Source organism: Pristiophorus japonicus, chromosome 15 (genome assembly GCF_044704955.1).
Source record: "Pristiophorus japonicus isolate sPriJap1 chromosome 15, sPriJap1.hap1, whole genome shotgun sequence".
NCBI classification, from domain to species: Eukaryota; Metazoa; Chordata; class Chondrichthyes; family Pristiophoridae; genus Pristiophorus; species Pristiophorus japonicus.
In genome coordinates, this window is record NC_091991.1 from 13290422 (window position 1) to 13306472 (window position 16051).

At 52.6% G+C, this 16051-nt stretch overlaps 1 protein-coding gene across 1 annotated transcript in view; it reads left to right on the forward strand.

Annotated features, from left to right (window-relative positions):
* ric8b (RIC8 guanine nucleotide exchange factor B) overlaps positions 1–16051 on the forward strand; it is a 70434-nt gene that overhangs the window by 25468 nt on the left and 28915 nt on the right. The window contains exon 4 of the mRNA XM_070900171.1: positions 12571–12665. Within this exon, the coding sequence (XP_070756272.1) occupies positions 12571–12665 (95 nt within the window). The remainder of the gene's footprint in view (positions 1–12570; positions 12666–16051) is intronic.

Below are 16051 nucleotides of genomic sequence, written 5' to 3' on the forward strand. Positions count from 1 at the left end.
TATTACCCCCAACTCCGTGAACTTTTATCTTGTGCAATAACCTTTTATGTGTCACCTTATCGAATGCCTTCTGGAAATCCAATTACACCACATCCACTGGTTCCCCTTTATCCACCCTGCTCGTTACATCCTCAAAGAACTCCAGCAAATTTGTCAAACATGATTTCCCTTTCATAAAACCATGCTTCTCTGCTTGATTGAATTATACTTTTCCAAATGTCCCGCTACTGCTTCCTTCATAATGGATTCCAGCATTTTCCCAACGACCGATGTTAGGTTAACTGGTCTATAGTTTGCTGCTTTCTGTCTGCCTCCTTTTTTAAATAGGGGCATTACATTTGCGGTTTTCCAATCCGCTGGGACCGCCCCCAGAGTCCAGGGAATTTTGGTAGATTACAACCACTATCTCTGCAGCCACTTCTTTTAAGACTCTAGGATGCCATCAGGTCCAAGGGACTTGTCTGCCTTATTTTAACGAGTACTACTTCATTAGTGATAGTGATTGTATTAAGTTCCTCCCTTCCTATAGCCCCTTGATTATCCACTATTGGGATGTTTTTAGTGTCTTCAACCGTGAAGACCGATACAAAATATTTGTTCAACGTCTCTGCCATTTCCCTGTTCTCCATTATTAATTCCCCAGTCTCATCTTCTAGGGGACAAACATTTACTTTAGCCACTCTTTTCCTTTTTGTGTACCTGTAGAAACTCTTATCTGTTTTTATATTTCGTGCTAGTTTACTTTCATAAGCTAGCTTCCCTCTCTAGCATTTTTTTGAGTCGTTCTTTGCTGGCTTTTAAAAGTTTCCCAATCCTCTGGCCTCCCACTAGTCTTGGCCACATTGTATGCCCCTATTTTCAATTTGATACCATCCCTTATTTCCTTAGTTAGCCATGGATCCTGTCTCTTGCAGTCTTTCCTCCTCATTGGGATATATTGTTGTTGCGAGTTATTAAATATCTCCTTAAATGTCTGCCACTGCTCATCAACCGTCCCATACTTTAATCTATTTTCCCAGTCCACTTTAGCCAACTCTGCCCTCATACCTTTGTAGTCTCCTTTATTTACGCTTAGGACACTGGTTTGAGAACCAACTTTCTCACTCTGCAACTGAATTTGAAATTCAACCATGTTATGGTCACTCATTCCTGGAGTATCCTTTACTACGAGATCATTTATTAATCCTGTCTCATTACACAGTACCAGATCTAAGGTAGCCTGCTCCCTGGTTCGTTCCACAATGAACTTTTCAAGGAAACTATCCCAGGTACACTCTATGAATTCTTCCTCAAGGCTACCCTGGCCAATTTGCTTTGTCCAATCAGTATGAAAGTTAAAATCACCCATGTTATTGCCGTTCCTTTATTACAAACCTCCATTATTTCTTGATTTATACTCTGTCCGACAGTGTAGCTACTGTTAGAGGGCATATAGACTACGCCCACCAGCGACTTTTTCCCTGATTATTCCTTATCGCCACCCAAACTGATTCAACATCTTGATCTTCTGAGCCAATATCATTTCTCAATAATGCACTGATCTCATCTTTATTAAGATTTTAAAGATCAATAAAATCTTCGACCTCAAGTGTGTCACAGTGACTTACAGCCGCAGTCTAACACTGACACAGTGCATTCGGTTAAGGTCCTGAATCGGTGAAGCAGCAGATCTAGGCAGTCCTAACTTGTACTTTATACTTTACCATATAAGAAGCCTACGTCCTTACCTGGTCTGGCCTCTCTCTGACTCCAGTCTGACTCCAGTCCCACACCAGTGTCGTCGACCCTTAACTGCCCTCTGAAGTGGCCCAGCAATTCACTTAGCTGTATTAAAGAAAGAAAATAAGATTTAAATTTATATAGCACCTTTCACAACTACCAGATGTCTCAAAGTGCTTTACAGCCAATGAAATACTTTTGGAGTGTAGTCACTGTTGTAATGTGGGAAAGACTACAATCAGGGCAACTAGGGATGGGCAATTAATGCCAGCCTTGCCAGCGACGACCACATACCGAGAACGAATTTTTAAAAAAGGGAGCGAGTGTGTGCTGTCTTGTGAGAGAGAGTGAGCGAGTGCGGGCGAAATATAGATTGAGCTTAAAATCCTGCTGTATTCTCCTGATGGCATTTCTACTGGCTATATAACTTAAAGCACTTGGCTCAATCGTTGGGTACATCCAATGAAACTGCACGTCAGTTCCTCCTTGCCTCAACATCGCTGGACACCACACCCGTGATATTTTGCGAAACCTATAGTTCACATGCCTACAATGTTCCCGTGCAGACGGCTCACCGACCTTTAAATGGACAAACCATGTATGCGTGGGATTCTGAATGGGCTGCGCAGCCCAAATAAATTATAGGGAGCAATGCCTGTCGACCCTGCTCTGTCCCTCGCAGTCCGCCCCTCACAGCCTGCGTACTGCGCTCCGCCCCTCACAGCCTGCGTACTGCGCTCCGCCCCTCACAGCCTGCGTACTGCGCTCCGCCCCTCACAGCCTGCGTACTGCGCTCCGCCCCTCACAGCCTGCGTGCTGTGCTCCGCCCCTCAGCCTGCGTGCTGTGCTCCGCCCCTCACAGCCTGCGTACTGCGCTCCGCCCCTCACAGCCTGCGTACTGCGCTCCGCCCCTCACAGCCTGCGTACTGCGCTCCGCCCCTCACAGCCTGCCTGCTGTGCTCCGCCCCTCAGCCTGCGTGCTGTGCTCCGCCCCTCAGCCTGCGTGCTGTGCTCCGCCCCTCACAGCCTGCGTGCTGTGCTCCACCCCTCACAGCCTGCGTACTGCGCTCCGCCCCTCACAGCCTGCTGAATCTGCTCCGCCCCTCAGCATGCGTGCTGTGCTCCGCCCCTCACAGCCTGCTGAATCTGCTCCGTCCCTCACAGCCTGCCTGCTGTGCTCCGTCCCTCACAGCCTATGTACTGCACTCCGCCCCTCACAGCCTGCGTACTGCGCTCCGACCCTCACAGCCTGCCTGCTGTGCTCCGCCCCTCAGCCTGCATACTGCGCTCCGCCCCTCACAGCCTGCCTGCTGTGCTCCGTCCCTCACAGCCTGCGTACTGCGCTCCGTCCCTCACAGCCTGCGTACTGTGCTCCGTCCCTCACAGCCTGCGTACTGCGCTCCGTCCCTCACAGCCTGCGTACTGCGCTCCGTCCCTCACAGCCTGCGTACTGTGCTCCGCCCCTCACAGCCTGCCTGCTGTGCTCCGTCCCTCACAGCCTGCGTACTGCGCTCCGTCCCTCACAGCCTGCGTACTGTGCTCCGTCCCTCACAGCCTGCCTGCTGTGCTCCGCCCCTCAGCCTGCGTACTGCGCTCCGCCCCTCACAGCCTGCGTACTGCGCTCCGTCCCTCACAGCCTGCGTACTGCGCTCCGTCACTCACAGCCTGCCTGCTGTGCTCCGCCCCTCAGCCTGCGTACTGCGTTCCGCCCCTCATAGCCTGCGTGCTGTCCTCCGCCCCTCAGCCTGCGTACTGCGCTCCGCCCCTCACAGCCTGCGTACTGCGCTCCGCCCCTCACAGCCTGCGTACTGCGCTCCGCCCCTCACAGCCTGCTGAATCTGCTCCGCCCCTCGCAGCCTGCCTGCTGTGCTCCGCCCCTCACAGCCTGCGTGCTGTCCTCCGCCCCTCAGCCTGCGTACTGTGCTCCGCCCCTCACAGCCTGCGTACTGTGCTCCGCCCCTCACAGCCTGCGTACTGCGCTCCGCCCCTCACATCCTGCCTGCTGTGCTCCGCCCCTCACAGCCTGCGTACTGCGCTCCATCCCTCACAGCCTGCCTGCTGTGCTCCGCCCCTCAGCCTGCTGAATCTGCTCCGTCCCTCACAGCCTGCCTGCTGTGCTCCGTCCCTCACAGCCTGCCTGCTGTGCTCCGCCCCTCACAGCCTGCCTGCTGTGCTCCGCCCCTCAGCCTGCGTGCTGTGCTCCGCCCCTCAGCCTGCGTGCTGTGCTCCGCCCCTCAGCCTGCGTGCTGTGCTCCGCCCCTCAGCCTGCGTGCTGTGCTCCGCCCCTCAGCCTGCGTGCTGTGCTCCGCCCCTCAGCCTGCCTGCTGTGCTCCACCCCACAGCCTGCGTACTGCGCTCCGCCCCTCACAGCCTGCCTGCTGTGCTCCGCCCCTCACAGCCTGCCTGCTGTGCTCCGCCCCTCAGCCTGCGTACTGCGCTCCGCCCCTCACAGCCTGCCTGCTGTGCTCCGCCCCTCACAGCCTGCCTGCTGTGCTCCGCCCCTCACAGCCTGCTGAATCTGCTCCGCCCCTCACAGCCTGCTGAATCTGCTCCGTCCCTCACAGCCTGCCTGCTGTGCTCCGCCCCTCAGCCTGCGTACTGCGCTCCGGCCCTCACAGCCTGCGTACTGCGCTCCGTCCCTCACAGCCTGCCTGCTGCGCTCCGCCCCTCAGCCTGCCTGCTGCGCTCCGGCCCTCACAGCCTGCGTGTACTGCGCTCCGCCCCTCACAGCCTGCGTACTGTGCTCTGTGGTGAAACAGTTTGTGGAACTTCTCTGGAAAAACGACTCTTATTTCTGAGGCAGACCCAGTTTTATGGATAATTGCTCCATGATTGCACAGAATCCTGCGTGATTGAGCGCGATAAACCTGCAGTTTAATCTCTGGCTTCAAGTGACCTCATCGATCACAAACTAAACCTCTAGTGGGTTATGGATGTTATTTGAATCCTGGATTAAGTCAGGATTCTATGCACTCCCTGCCACACATCAATGTGTAATGTACAGGGGTGTATTATTCTCCAATTCCTCATTTTAGCGACAGACTAAACTCGGGTGCAAAGCTACAAATGCATCGCAAGGGCATCTACTCGTCACTGTAATCGGTGAGCAAAAGTAAAACAAACACTATGCTAATAAGCGCTAAAGACGGATAAAATGGCACTGAAGGGCTAAGAGAACGCAGCGCAATTGACTTTCAGAGATCCCTCTAATGAGACCAGTTGTTATACGAGACCAAAAAGGTTCGACTGAAAATTGTTCCCCTTGTAATGAAACTGCAGAACACGAGGAGCCCTACTGACAGCTTCATGGTCACTTTTATTGACGGCCAGCTTTTTATTTCCAGAATTTATTTTAACTGAATTTAAATTCTCAAACTGCTGCGGTGGGATTTGAACTTGTGTTCTCTGGATTATTATTCCAGGCTGCTGGATTACTGGTCCAGTAACATAACCACTGTATCTTTCTCTCTCGCCTGCTCTCGCTCTCACTCGAAAGGGTCTAATGATAGCCTGTCTCAGACACTGCCCGCCTCGGGCATTCTCTGATCCAGCATTACAGAGCCACGTGCAGAGTAAAGCTCCTACTTTATTCCAGTCTCCGAGCACACACATTTGCTCCAGCGGGACAATTACACCGTCCACACAGACATATTTCTCACCTTACCAGCTGATACTGCCAATTCGTGCCAGTTTAGTCCTGTTATCCGATATCCAGGCAGAACAACTCTGTGACTGACTGTTTCATATTCTGTAAACAGTAGTGAGAGAATTCCATCGCATCAGTCTGAGCTGCTCCCAGTTGTTCAGCTAGTGAGGGCTCAGACCCAAATCACTCTTTCAGGGCAGTGAGGGAGCAGGTAAGTGGGATCATTTTGGGGTTAAGTTGGCTTTAAGATGACACACATGATGGGTCGGATTTCAGACAGCGCTCTGTGCAGACTCCGTGAAGTGATACCTGAGCCAGGCAGGTCTGTAATATTCAAGGACGCTGATGAATGACCAGTTAACCTGGTTCACTGAAGGAACCAGCAGGTGTACAGGTCACTGGGGAATGGGTCCAATGTGTATACAGGTCACTGGAGAATGGGACCAGCTGGGTCTATTGGGGAATGGGACTAACTGGGTATACAGGTCACTGGGGAATGGGTCCAGCTGGGTATACAGGTCACTGGGGGATGTGACCAGTGGGTATACACGTCACTGGGGAATGGGTCCAGCTGAGTATACAGGTCACTGGGGAATGGGACCAGTGGGTATACACATCACTGGGGAATGGGTCCAGATGGGTATACAGGTCACTGGGGAATGGGACCAGTGGGTATACAGGTCACTGGGGAATGGGACCAGTGGGTATACAGGTCACTGGGGAATGGGACCAGTGGATATACAGGTCACTGGGGAATGGGACCAGTGGGTATACAGGTCACTGGGGAATGGAACAAGCTGGGTATACAGATCACTGGGGAATGGGACCAGTGGGTATACAGGTCACAGAGGAATGGGACCAGTGGGTATACAGATCACTGGGGAATGTGACCAGTGGGTATACAGGTCACTGGGGAATGGGATCAGCTGGGTATACAGGTCACTGGGGAATGGAACCAGCTGGGTATGCAGGTCACTGGGGAATGGAACCAGCTGGGTGTGCAGGTCACTGGGGAATGGAACCAGCTGGGTATACAGGTCACTGGGGAATGGGACCAGTGACTATACACGTCACTGGGGAATGGGTCCAGCTGGGTATACAGGTCACTGGGGAATAGGACCAGTGGGTATACACGTCACTGGGGAATGGGTCCAGCTGGGTATACAGGTCACTGGGGAATGGGACCAGTGGATATACAGGTCACTGGGGAATGGGACCAGTGGGTATACAGGTCACTGGGGAATGGGACCAGTGGGTATACAGGTCACTGGGGAATGGAACAAGCTGGGTATACAGGTCACTGGGGAATGGGACCAGGGGGTATACAGGTCACAGAGGAATGGGACCAGTGGGTATACAGATCACTGGGGAATGTGACCAGTGGGTATACAGGTAATTGGGGAATGGGATCAGCTGGGTATACAGGTCACTGGGGAATGGAACCAGCTGGGTATGCAGGTCATTGGGGAATGGGACCAGTGGGTATACAGGTCACTGGGGAATGTGACCAGTGGGTATACAGGTCACTGGGGAATGGGACCAGTGGGTATACAGGTCACTGGGGAATGGGACCAGTGGGTATACAGGTCACTGGGGAATGGGAGCAGTGGGTATACAGGTCACAGAGGAATGGGACCAGTGGGTATACAGATCACTAGGGAATGGGACCAGTGGGTATACAGGTCACTGGGGAATGGGACCAGTGGGTATACAGGTCACAGAGGAATGGGACCAGTGGGTATGCAGGCCACTGGGGATTGGGACCAGTGGGTATACAGGTCACTGGGGACTGGGACCAGTGGGTATACAGGTCATAGAGGAATGGGACCAGCTGAGTATACAGGTCACAGAGGAATGGGACCAGTGGGTATACAGGTCACTGGGGAATGGGACCAGCTGGGTATACAGGTACTGGGGAATGGGTCCAGCTGGGTATACAGGTCACTGGGAAATGGGACCAGTGGGTATACAGGTCACTGGGGAATGGGACCAGCTGAGTATACAGGTCACAGAGGAATGGGACCAGTGGGTATACAGGTCACAGGGGAATGGGACCAGTGGGTATACAGGCCACTGGAGACTGGGACCAGTGGGTATACAGGTCACTGGGGAATGGGGCCAGTGGGTATACAGGTCACAGAGGAATGGGACCAGCTGAGTAAACAGGTCACAGAGGAATGGGACCAGTGGGTATACAGGTCACTAGGGAATGGGACCAGCTGGGTATACAGGTCATAGAGGAATGGGACCAGCTGAGTCTACAGGTCACTGGGGAATGGGACCAGCTGAGTATACAGGTCACAGAGGAATGGGACCAGTGGGTATACAGGTCACTGGGGAATGGGACCAGTGGGTATACAAGTCACTGGGGAATGGAACCAGCTGGGTATGCAGGTCACTGGGGAATGGAACCAGCTGGGTATACAGGTCACTGGGGAATGGGACCAGTGACTATACACGTCACTGGGGAATGGGTCCAGCTGGGTATACAGGTCACTGAGGAATGGGACCAGTGGGTATACAGGTCACAGAGGAATGGGACCAGTGGGTATACAGGTCACAGGGGAATGGGACCAGTGGGTATACAGGTCACAGAGGAATGGGACCAGTGGGTATACAGATCACTGGGGAATGTGACTAATGGGTATACAGGTCACTGGGGAATGGGACCAGCTGAGTATACAGGTCACAGAGGAATGGGACCAGTGGGTATACAGGTCACTGGGGAATGGGACCAGTGGGTATACAGGTCACTGGGGAATGGGACCAGTGACTATACACGTCACTGGGGAATGGGTCCAGCTGGGTATACAGGTCACTGGGGAATGGGACCAGTGGGTATACAGGTCACAGAGGAATGGGACCAGTGGGTATACAGGTCACAGGGGGATGGGACCAGTGGGTATACAGGCCACTGGGGACTGGGACCAGTGGGTATACAGGTCACAGAGGAATGGGACCAGTGGGTAGACAGGTCACTGGGGAATGGGACCAGTGGGTATACAGGTCACAGAGGAATGGGACCAGTGGGTATGCAGGTCACTGGGGATTGGGACAAGTGGGTATACAGGTCACTGGGGACTGGGACCAGTGGGTATACAGGTACTGGGGAATGGGTCCAGTTGGGTATACAGGTCACTGGGGAATGGGACCAGTGGGTATACAGGTCACTGGGGAATGGGAGCAGTGGGTATACAGGTCACTGGGGAATGGTACCAGTGGGTATACAAGTCCCTGGGGAATGTGACCAGTGGGCATACAGGTCACTGAAGAATGGGACCAGCTGAGTATACAGGTCACAGAGGAATGGGACCAGTGGGTATACAGGCCACTGGGGACTGGGTCCAGTGAGTATACAGGTCATAGAGGAATGTGACCAGCTGAGTATACAGGTCACAGAGGAATGGGACCAGTGGGTATACAGGTCACTGGGGAATGGGACCAGTGGGTATACAGGTCACAGAGGAATGGGACCAGTGGGTATGCAGGTCACTGGGGATTGGGACCAGTGGGTATACAGGTCACTGGGGACTGGGACCAGTGGGTATACAGGTACTGGGGAATGGGTCCAGCTGGGTATACAGGTCACTGGGGAATGGGACCAGTGGGTATACAGGTCACTGGGGAATGGGAGCAGTGGGTATACAGGTCACTGGGGAATGGTACCAGTGGGTATACAAGTCCCTGGGGAATGTGACCAGTGGGCATACAGGTCACTGAAGAATGGGACCAGCTGAGTATACAGGTCACAGAGGAATGGGACCAGTGGGTATACAGGCCACTGGGGACTGGGTCCAGTGAGTATACAGGTCATAGAGGAATGTGACCAGCTGAGTATACAGGTCACAGAGGAATGGGACCAGTGGGTATACAGGTCATTGGGGAATGGGACCAGCTGGGTATACAGGTCACTGGGGAATGGGATCAATGGGTATACAGGTCACTGGGGAATGGGAGCAGTGTGTATACAGGTCACTGGAGAATAGGACCAGTGGGTATACAGGTCACTGGGGAATGGGAGCAGTGGGTATACAGGTCACTGGGGAATGGGAGCAGTGGGTATACAGGTCACTGGGGAATGGGACCAGTGGGTATACACGTCACTGGGGAATGGGTCCAGCTGGGTATACAGGTCACTGGGGAATAGGACCAGTGGGTATACACGTCACTGGGGAATGGGTCCAGCTGGGTATACAGGTCACTGGGGAATGGGACCAGTGGATATACAGGTCACTGGGGAATGGGACCAGTGGGTATACAGGTCACTGGGGAATGGGACCAGTGGGTATACAGGTCACTGGGGAATGGAACAAGCTGTGTATACAGGTCACTGGGGAATGGGACCAGGGGGTATACAGATCACTGGGGAATGTGACCAGTGGGTATACAGGTAATTGGGGAATGGGATCAGCTGGGTATACAGGTCACTGGGGAATGGAACCAGCTGGGTATGCAGGTCATTGGGGAATGGGACCAGTGGGTATACAGGTCACTGGGGAATGTGACCAGTGGGTATACAGGTCACTGGGGAATGGGACCAGTGGGTATACAGGTCACTGGGGAATGAGACCAGTGGGTATACAGGTCACTGGGGAATGGGAGCAGTGGGTATACAAGTCACAGAGGAATGGGACCAGTGGGTATACAGATCACTGGGGAATGGGACCAGTGGGTATACAGATCACTAGGGAATGTGACCAATGGGTATACAGGTCACTGGGGAATGGGACCAGTGGGTATATAGGTCACAGAGGAATGGGACCAGTGGGTATGCAGGCCACTGGGGATTGGGACCAGTGGGTATACAGGTCACTGGGGACTGGGACCAGTGGGTATACAGGTCATAGAGGAATGGGACCAGCTGAGTATACAGGTCACAGAGGAATGGGACCAGTGGGTATACAGGTCACTGGGGAATGGGTCCAGCTGGGTATACAGGTCACTGGGAAATGGGACCAGTGGGTATACAGGTCACTGGGGAATGGGACCAGCTGAGTATACAGGTCACAGAGGAATGGGACCAGTGGGTATACAGGTCACTGGGGAATGGGACCAGCTGGGTATACAGGTCACAGAGGAATGGGACCAGTGGGTATGCAGGTCACTGGGGATTGGGACCAGTGGGTATACAGGTCACTGGGGACTGGGACCAGTGGGTATACAGGTCATAGAGGAATGGGACCAGCTGAGTATACAGGTCACAGAGGAATGGGACCAGTGGGTATACAGGTCACTGGGGAATGGGACCAGCTGGGTATACAGGTACTGGGGAATGGGTCCAGCTGGGTATACAGGTCACTGGGGAATGGGACCAGTGGGTATACAGGTCACTGGGGAATGGGAGCAGTGGGTATACAGGTCACTGGGGAATGGTACCAGTGGGTATACAAGTCCCTGGGGAATGGGACCAGTGGGTATACAGGTCACAGAGGAATGGGACCAGTGGGTATACAGGTACTGGGGAATGGGTCCAGCTGGGTATACAGGTCACTGGGGAATGGGTCCAGCTGGGTATACAGGTCACTGGGGAATGGGAGCAGTGGGTATACAGGCCACTGGGGACTGGGACCAGTGGGTATACAGGTCACTGGGGAATGGGACCAGTGGGTATACAGGTCACAGAGGAATGGGACCAGTGGGTATACAGATCACTGGGGAATGTGACTAATGGGTATACAGGTCACTGGGGAATGGGACCAGCTGAGTATACAGGTCACAGAGGAATGGGACCAGTGGGTATACAGGTCACTGGGGAATGGGACCAGTGGGTATACAAGTCACTGGGGAATGGAACCAGCTGGGTATGCAGGTCACTGGGGAATGGAACCAGCTGGGTATACAGGTCACTGGGGAATGGGACCAGTGACTATACACGTCACTGGGGAATGGGTCCAGCTGGGTATACAGGTCACTGGGGAATGGGACCAGTGGGTATACAGGTCACAGAGGAATGGGACCAGTGGGTATACAGGTCACAGGGGAATGGGACCAGTGGGTATACAGGCCACTGGGGACTGGGACCAGTGGGTATACAGGTCACAGAGGAATGGGACCAGTGGGTAGACAGGTCACTGGGGAATGGGACCAGTGGGTATACAGGTCACAGAGGAATGGGACCAGTGGGTATGCAGGTCACTGGGGATTGGGACCAGTGGGTATACAGGTCACTGGGGACTGGGACCAGTGGGTATACAGGTACTGGGGAATGGGTCCAGCTGGGTATACAGGTCACTGGGGAATGGGACCAGTGGGTATACAGGTCACTGGGGAATGGGAGCAGTGGGTATACAGGTCACTGGGGAATGGTACCAGTGGGTATACAAGTCCCTGGGGAATGTGACCAGTGGGCATACAGGTCACTGAAGAATGGGACCAGCTGAGTATACAGGTCACAGAGGAATGGGACCAGTGGGTATACAGGCCACTGGGGACTGGGTCCAGTGAGTATACAGTTCATAGAGGAATGTGACCAGCTGAGTATACAGGTCACAGAGGAATGGGACCAGTGGGTATACAGGTCATTGGGGAATGGGACCAGTGGGTATACAGGTCACAGAGGAATGGGACCAGTGGGTATACAGGTCACTGGGGAATGGGAGCAGTGTGTATACAGGTCACTGGAGAATAGGACCAGTGGGTATACAGGTCACTGGGGAATGGGAGCAGTGGGTATACAGGTCACTGGGGAATGGGAGCAGTGGGTATACAGGTCACTGGGGAATGGGATCAATGGGTATACAGGTCACTGGGAAAGCAGACAACGGGATGTACAGGTCACTGGGGCCTAGGATACTTCCAAGTTTTCTAAGCCAGCTGGTACACTGCTTCTTGCTGGATCGTCAGCAGGAAGCTTCAATTCTATCCTTCCCAGCACTGTGCTTCAATCTTGCTAGTGTTGTGGGGAGGAGACCAAGGGGAGGCCTAGTGTCTTGCTGCAGGAAGATTAGCAAGTGATGCAGCCCTGGACTGCAGCAGGGCATGGCTTCCTGGGCTAAACTCAGCGTTTGCCCCTCACTGCCTTTGTCTAGCCACAGGAACCAGAGAACATAGAGGACTCCACACCAGGAAAGGAGAATGGTCAAAGAGTTAATATTTATTCTCTTAAGGAGTTGGCCATAAGTAGCCCTAACCTTAATGCAGTATATCAGAGCTTCATTCTCTGGTTAAAAAGCTTACTTTATTAACACACATTTTCTCTCCGGCAGGATCATGTCCATCGGCACAGACATCTCGCCGCTATTCTCTGCCACTGTTTGCTACTGAAGACCCAGGCCGAGGACAAAACTGAAGAATTTCACAGGTGGGATTGCTGTCTCTAACAACAGCAACCTCTCTCTCCACCCACCTCTCCCCCCACCTGCCCCTCTCTCCTCCCCCACCCACCTCTCTAACCCCCCCCCCCCCCCACCCCACCCGCCTCTCTACCATTCTCCATGCCCAGCAGCTGGGGGAATTAAATTCAATTAATTAAATAAATCTGGAATAAAAAGCTAGTATGAAATTATCAGATCGTAAAAACCCATCTGGTTCACTAATGTCCTTTAGGGAAGGAAATCTGCCGCCCTTACCCGGTCTGGCCTACATGTGTCTCCAGACCCACAGCAATGTAGTTGACATTTAACTGCCCCCTGAAATGACCTAGCGAGACACTCCGTTATAACAAAGCGCTATGAAAAACAATAAGAAGAATAAAACCTGACGGAACACTTGGCAACGACCTTAGCACCGGCTATGAACGTGACAACGACACACCCAGCCCAGTCGACCCCACAACGTCCTCCTCACCAACATCTGGGGACTTGTGCCAAAATTGGGAGCGCTGTCCCACAGAATCATACCTTTCAGCCAATGTCCTAAACTCCTCCATCACCATGAAGTCTCATGGCTTCAGGTCAAGCATGGGCAAGGAAACCTCCTACTGATTACCACTTACCGCCCTCCCTCAGCTGATGAATCAGTATCCTCCAGGTTGAACACCACTTGGAAGAAGCACAGAGGGTAGCAAGGGCCCAGAATGTACTCTGGGTGGGGGACTTCAATCTCCATCACCAAGAGTGGTTCGGTAGCACCACTACTGACCGAGCTGGCTGAATCCTGAAGGGCGTAGCTGCCAGACTGGGCCTGCAGCAGGTGGTGAGAGAACCAAGACGAGGGAAAAACCTACTTGACCTTGTCCTCACCAATCTACCTGACGCAGATGCATCTGTCCATGACCACATTGGTGGACTGGAGTGCATCATCACCCCCGGGTATCGAATTCTAATTTAATTTGTTAAGTTTCCTTTTAAGTTTTTTAATTTACAGTCTTTATAATAGGCAATTGCCAGTTAGAAGAGTCAGCATTGGTAGCAGCGACCACCGCACAGTCATTGTGGAGGTAAAGTCCCGTCTTCACACTGAGGAGACCATCCATCGTGTTGTTTGGCACTACCACCATACTAAATTGGATAGATTCAGAACAGATCTAGCAGCTCAAAACTGGGCATCCATGAGGCACTGTGGGCCATCAGCAACAGCAGCATTGTATTCCTCCGCAATCTGTAACCTCATGGCCTGGCATTTCCCTCACTCCACCATTACCATCAAGCCAGGGACCAACCCTGGTTCAGTAAGGAGTGTAGAAGAACATGGCAGGAACAGCATCAGGCGTATCTAAAAATGAGGTGCCAACCTGGGGAAGCTGTAACATAGGCTCTTGGTAGTCTGTCGTATCCAACAAAGACGTTGATGTGCTAATCATCAATGGCATGTGTCTTCAAGTGGCTGTATAGGCCAATTCTGAATGCACATAGTCTCTTGCACGTCGGACAAGGGAAGTTCGATGTGCTTGATGCTGACAGTACTGCCACCTGATGTCGTCTATCTCTAGTGTCCCGCAGGTGTTGACATCGGCTTTCTTCGAAGGTCTGGCTGGCAGTCCTCGTGAGGGTTCGCCACTGGATTTTATTAGCTGCTGTATTCTCGAGGTCCTTTGGTCGGATGCCACAGTACTGGAGGGTTAACCTTGATGCAATCTTTGTAGCGCTTGTGGGGGCGCCCCTGGTGTCTTTGACCTTCACAGAGCTCGCCGTGAAGAAGCTGACGAGGGATCCTTGACTCATCCATGCGGATGACATGTCCAGCCCACCGGAACTGGGCTCGCATGATCATCATCTCGATGCTAGTTGATTGTGCTCTCTCCAAAATCTTAAAGTTTGACACCCGGTCTTGCCAGCGTATGTGGAGTATAGATCTGAGACTGCGCATATGGAAAGCTTCCAACTTTTTGATGTGACGCCTGTAGGGTGTCCAGGTCTCACATCCATAAAGGAGAGATGAGAGAACGACTGCTCTATACACCAACAGTTTAGTTGACAGTCGGATGTGGTGGTGACTCATCACCTTAGTGCGCAAGCGACCAAGTGCCTGGCTGGCTTTACAGATCCTTGCATCAATCTCCTTGTCCAAGGACCCATCACTTGATATGGTGCTGCCAAGGTACTTGAAGCTGTCCACTGACTTTAGTTGTATACTGCCGATGAAGACTGTGGGAGCAGGTGCTGTGGTGCCAGGGGCAGGCTGATAGAGAACCTCGGTTTTACTAAGGCTGATGGTTAGGCAAAACAATTCTGTTGCCTCAGCAAATTTGCTGAGTATGAATTGTAGGTCACTCTCCTTGTGTGCCATAAGGGCGCAGTCGTCAGCAAAGAGTGCCTCTAGGATGAGTCGTTTCCGTACTTTGGTCTTTGCAGCAAGGCGGCGGAGATCGAACAGTGAACCATCTAATCGATATTTCAGGTAGACCCCAAACTCCAAGTCTTTTGTGGCATAGTTCAAGACGCAAGTAAAGAATAGGTTGAACAGAACTGGAGCGGGTACACAACCTTGTTTCACTCCATTTAAGATGGCAAATGGGGCCGTGGTTGTGCCGTCTGAGAGCACTTCACCTGTCATGTTGTCATGAAACAGCTCGATGATGTGGACAAACTTCCTTGGGCACCCAAGTTTCGTCAAGATTGACCACAGCGCTGCTCTGTTGACCGTATCAAAGGCCATGGTGAGGTCAATAAATACAGCGTACAGGTCCATGTTCTGCTCAATTCATTTCTCCTGCACTTGTCTGAGTGCAAAGATCATGTCCGCTGTGCTCCGACCAGGTCGGAAACCACATTGTGTTTCTGGAAGATTTACTTCGGAGACACTAGCTATGAGTCGGTTCAATACTTTGCGGGCGATGATCTTCGTATCAATGGACAGAAGCGATATTCCCCTGTAGTTGCCACAGTCTGCTTTGTTGCCCTTGTTCTTGTAGAGGGAAACTATCATAGCGTTACGGAAGTCCTGTGGCATGTCTACATGCATGCTAAACAGCGGAAGCAGCATGCCATAGACAGGGCTAAAGAATCTCTCAATCAACGGATCAGATCAAAGCTCTGCAGTCCTGCCACATCCAGTCGTGAATAGTGGTGGACCATAAAACAACTAACGGCGGGAGGAAGCTCCATGAATATCCTCGTCCTCAATGATGGCGGAGCCCAGCATGTGAGTGAAAAAGACAAAGCTGAATCGTTTACAACCATCTTCAGCCAGAAGTGCCGAGTGGATGATCCATATTGGCCTCCTCCTGAGGTCCCCACCATCACAGAAATCAGTCTTCATCCAATTCGATTCACTCCACGTGATATCAAGAAACGGCTGAGCGCACTG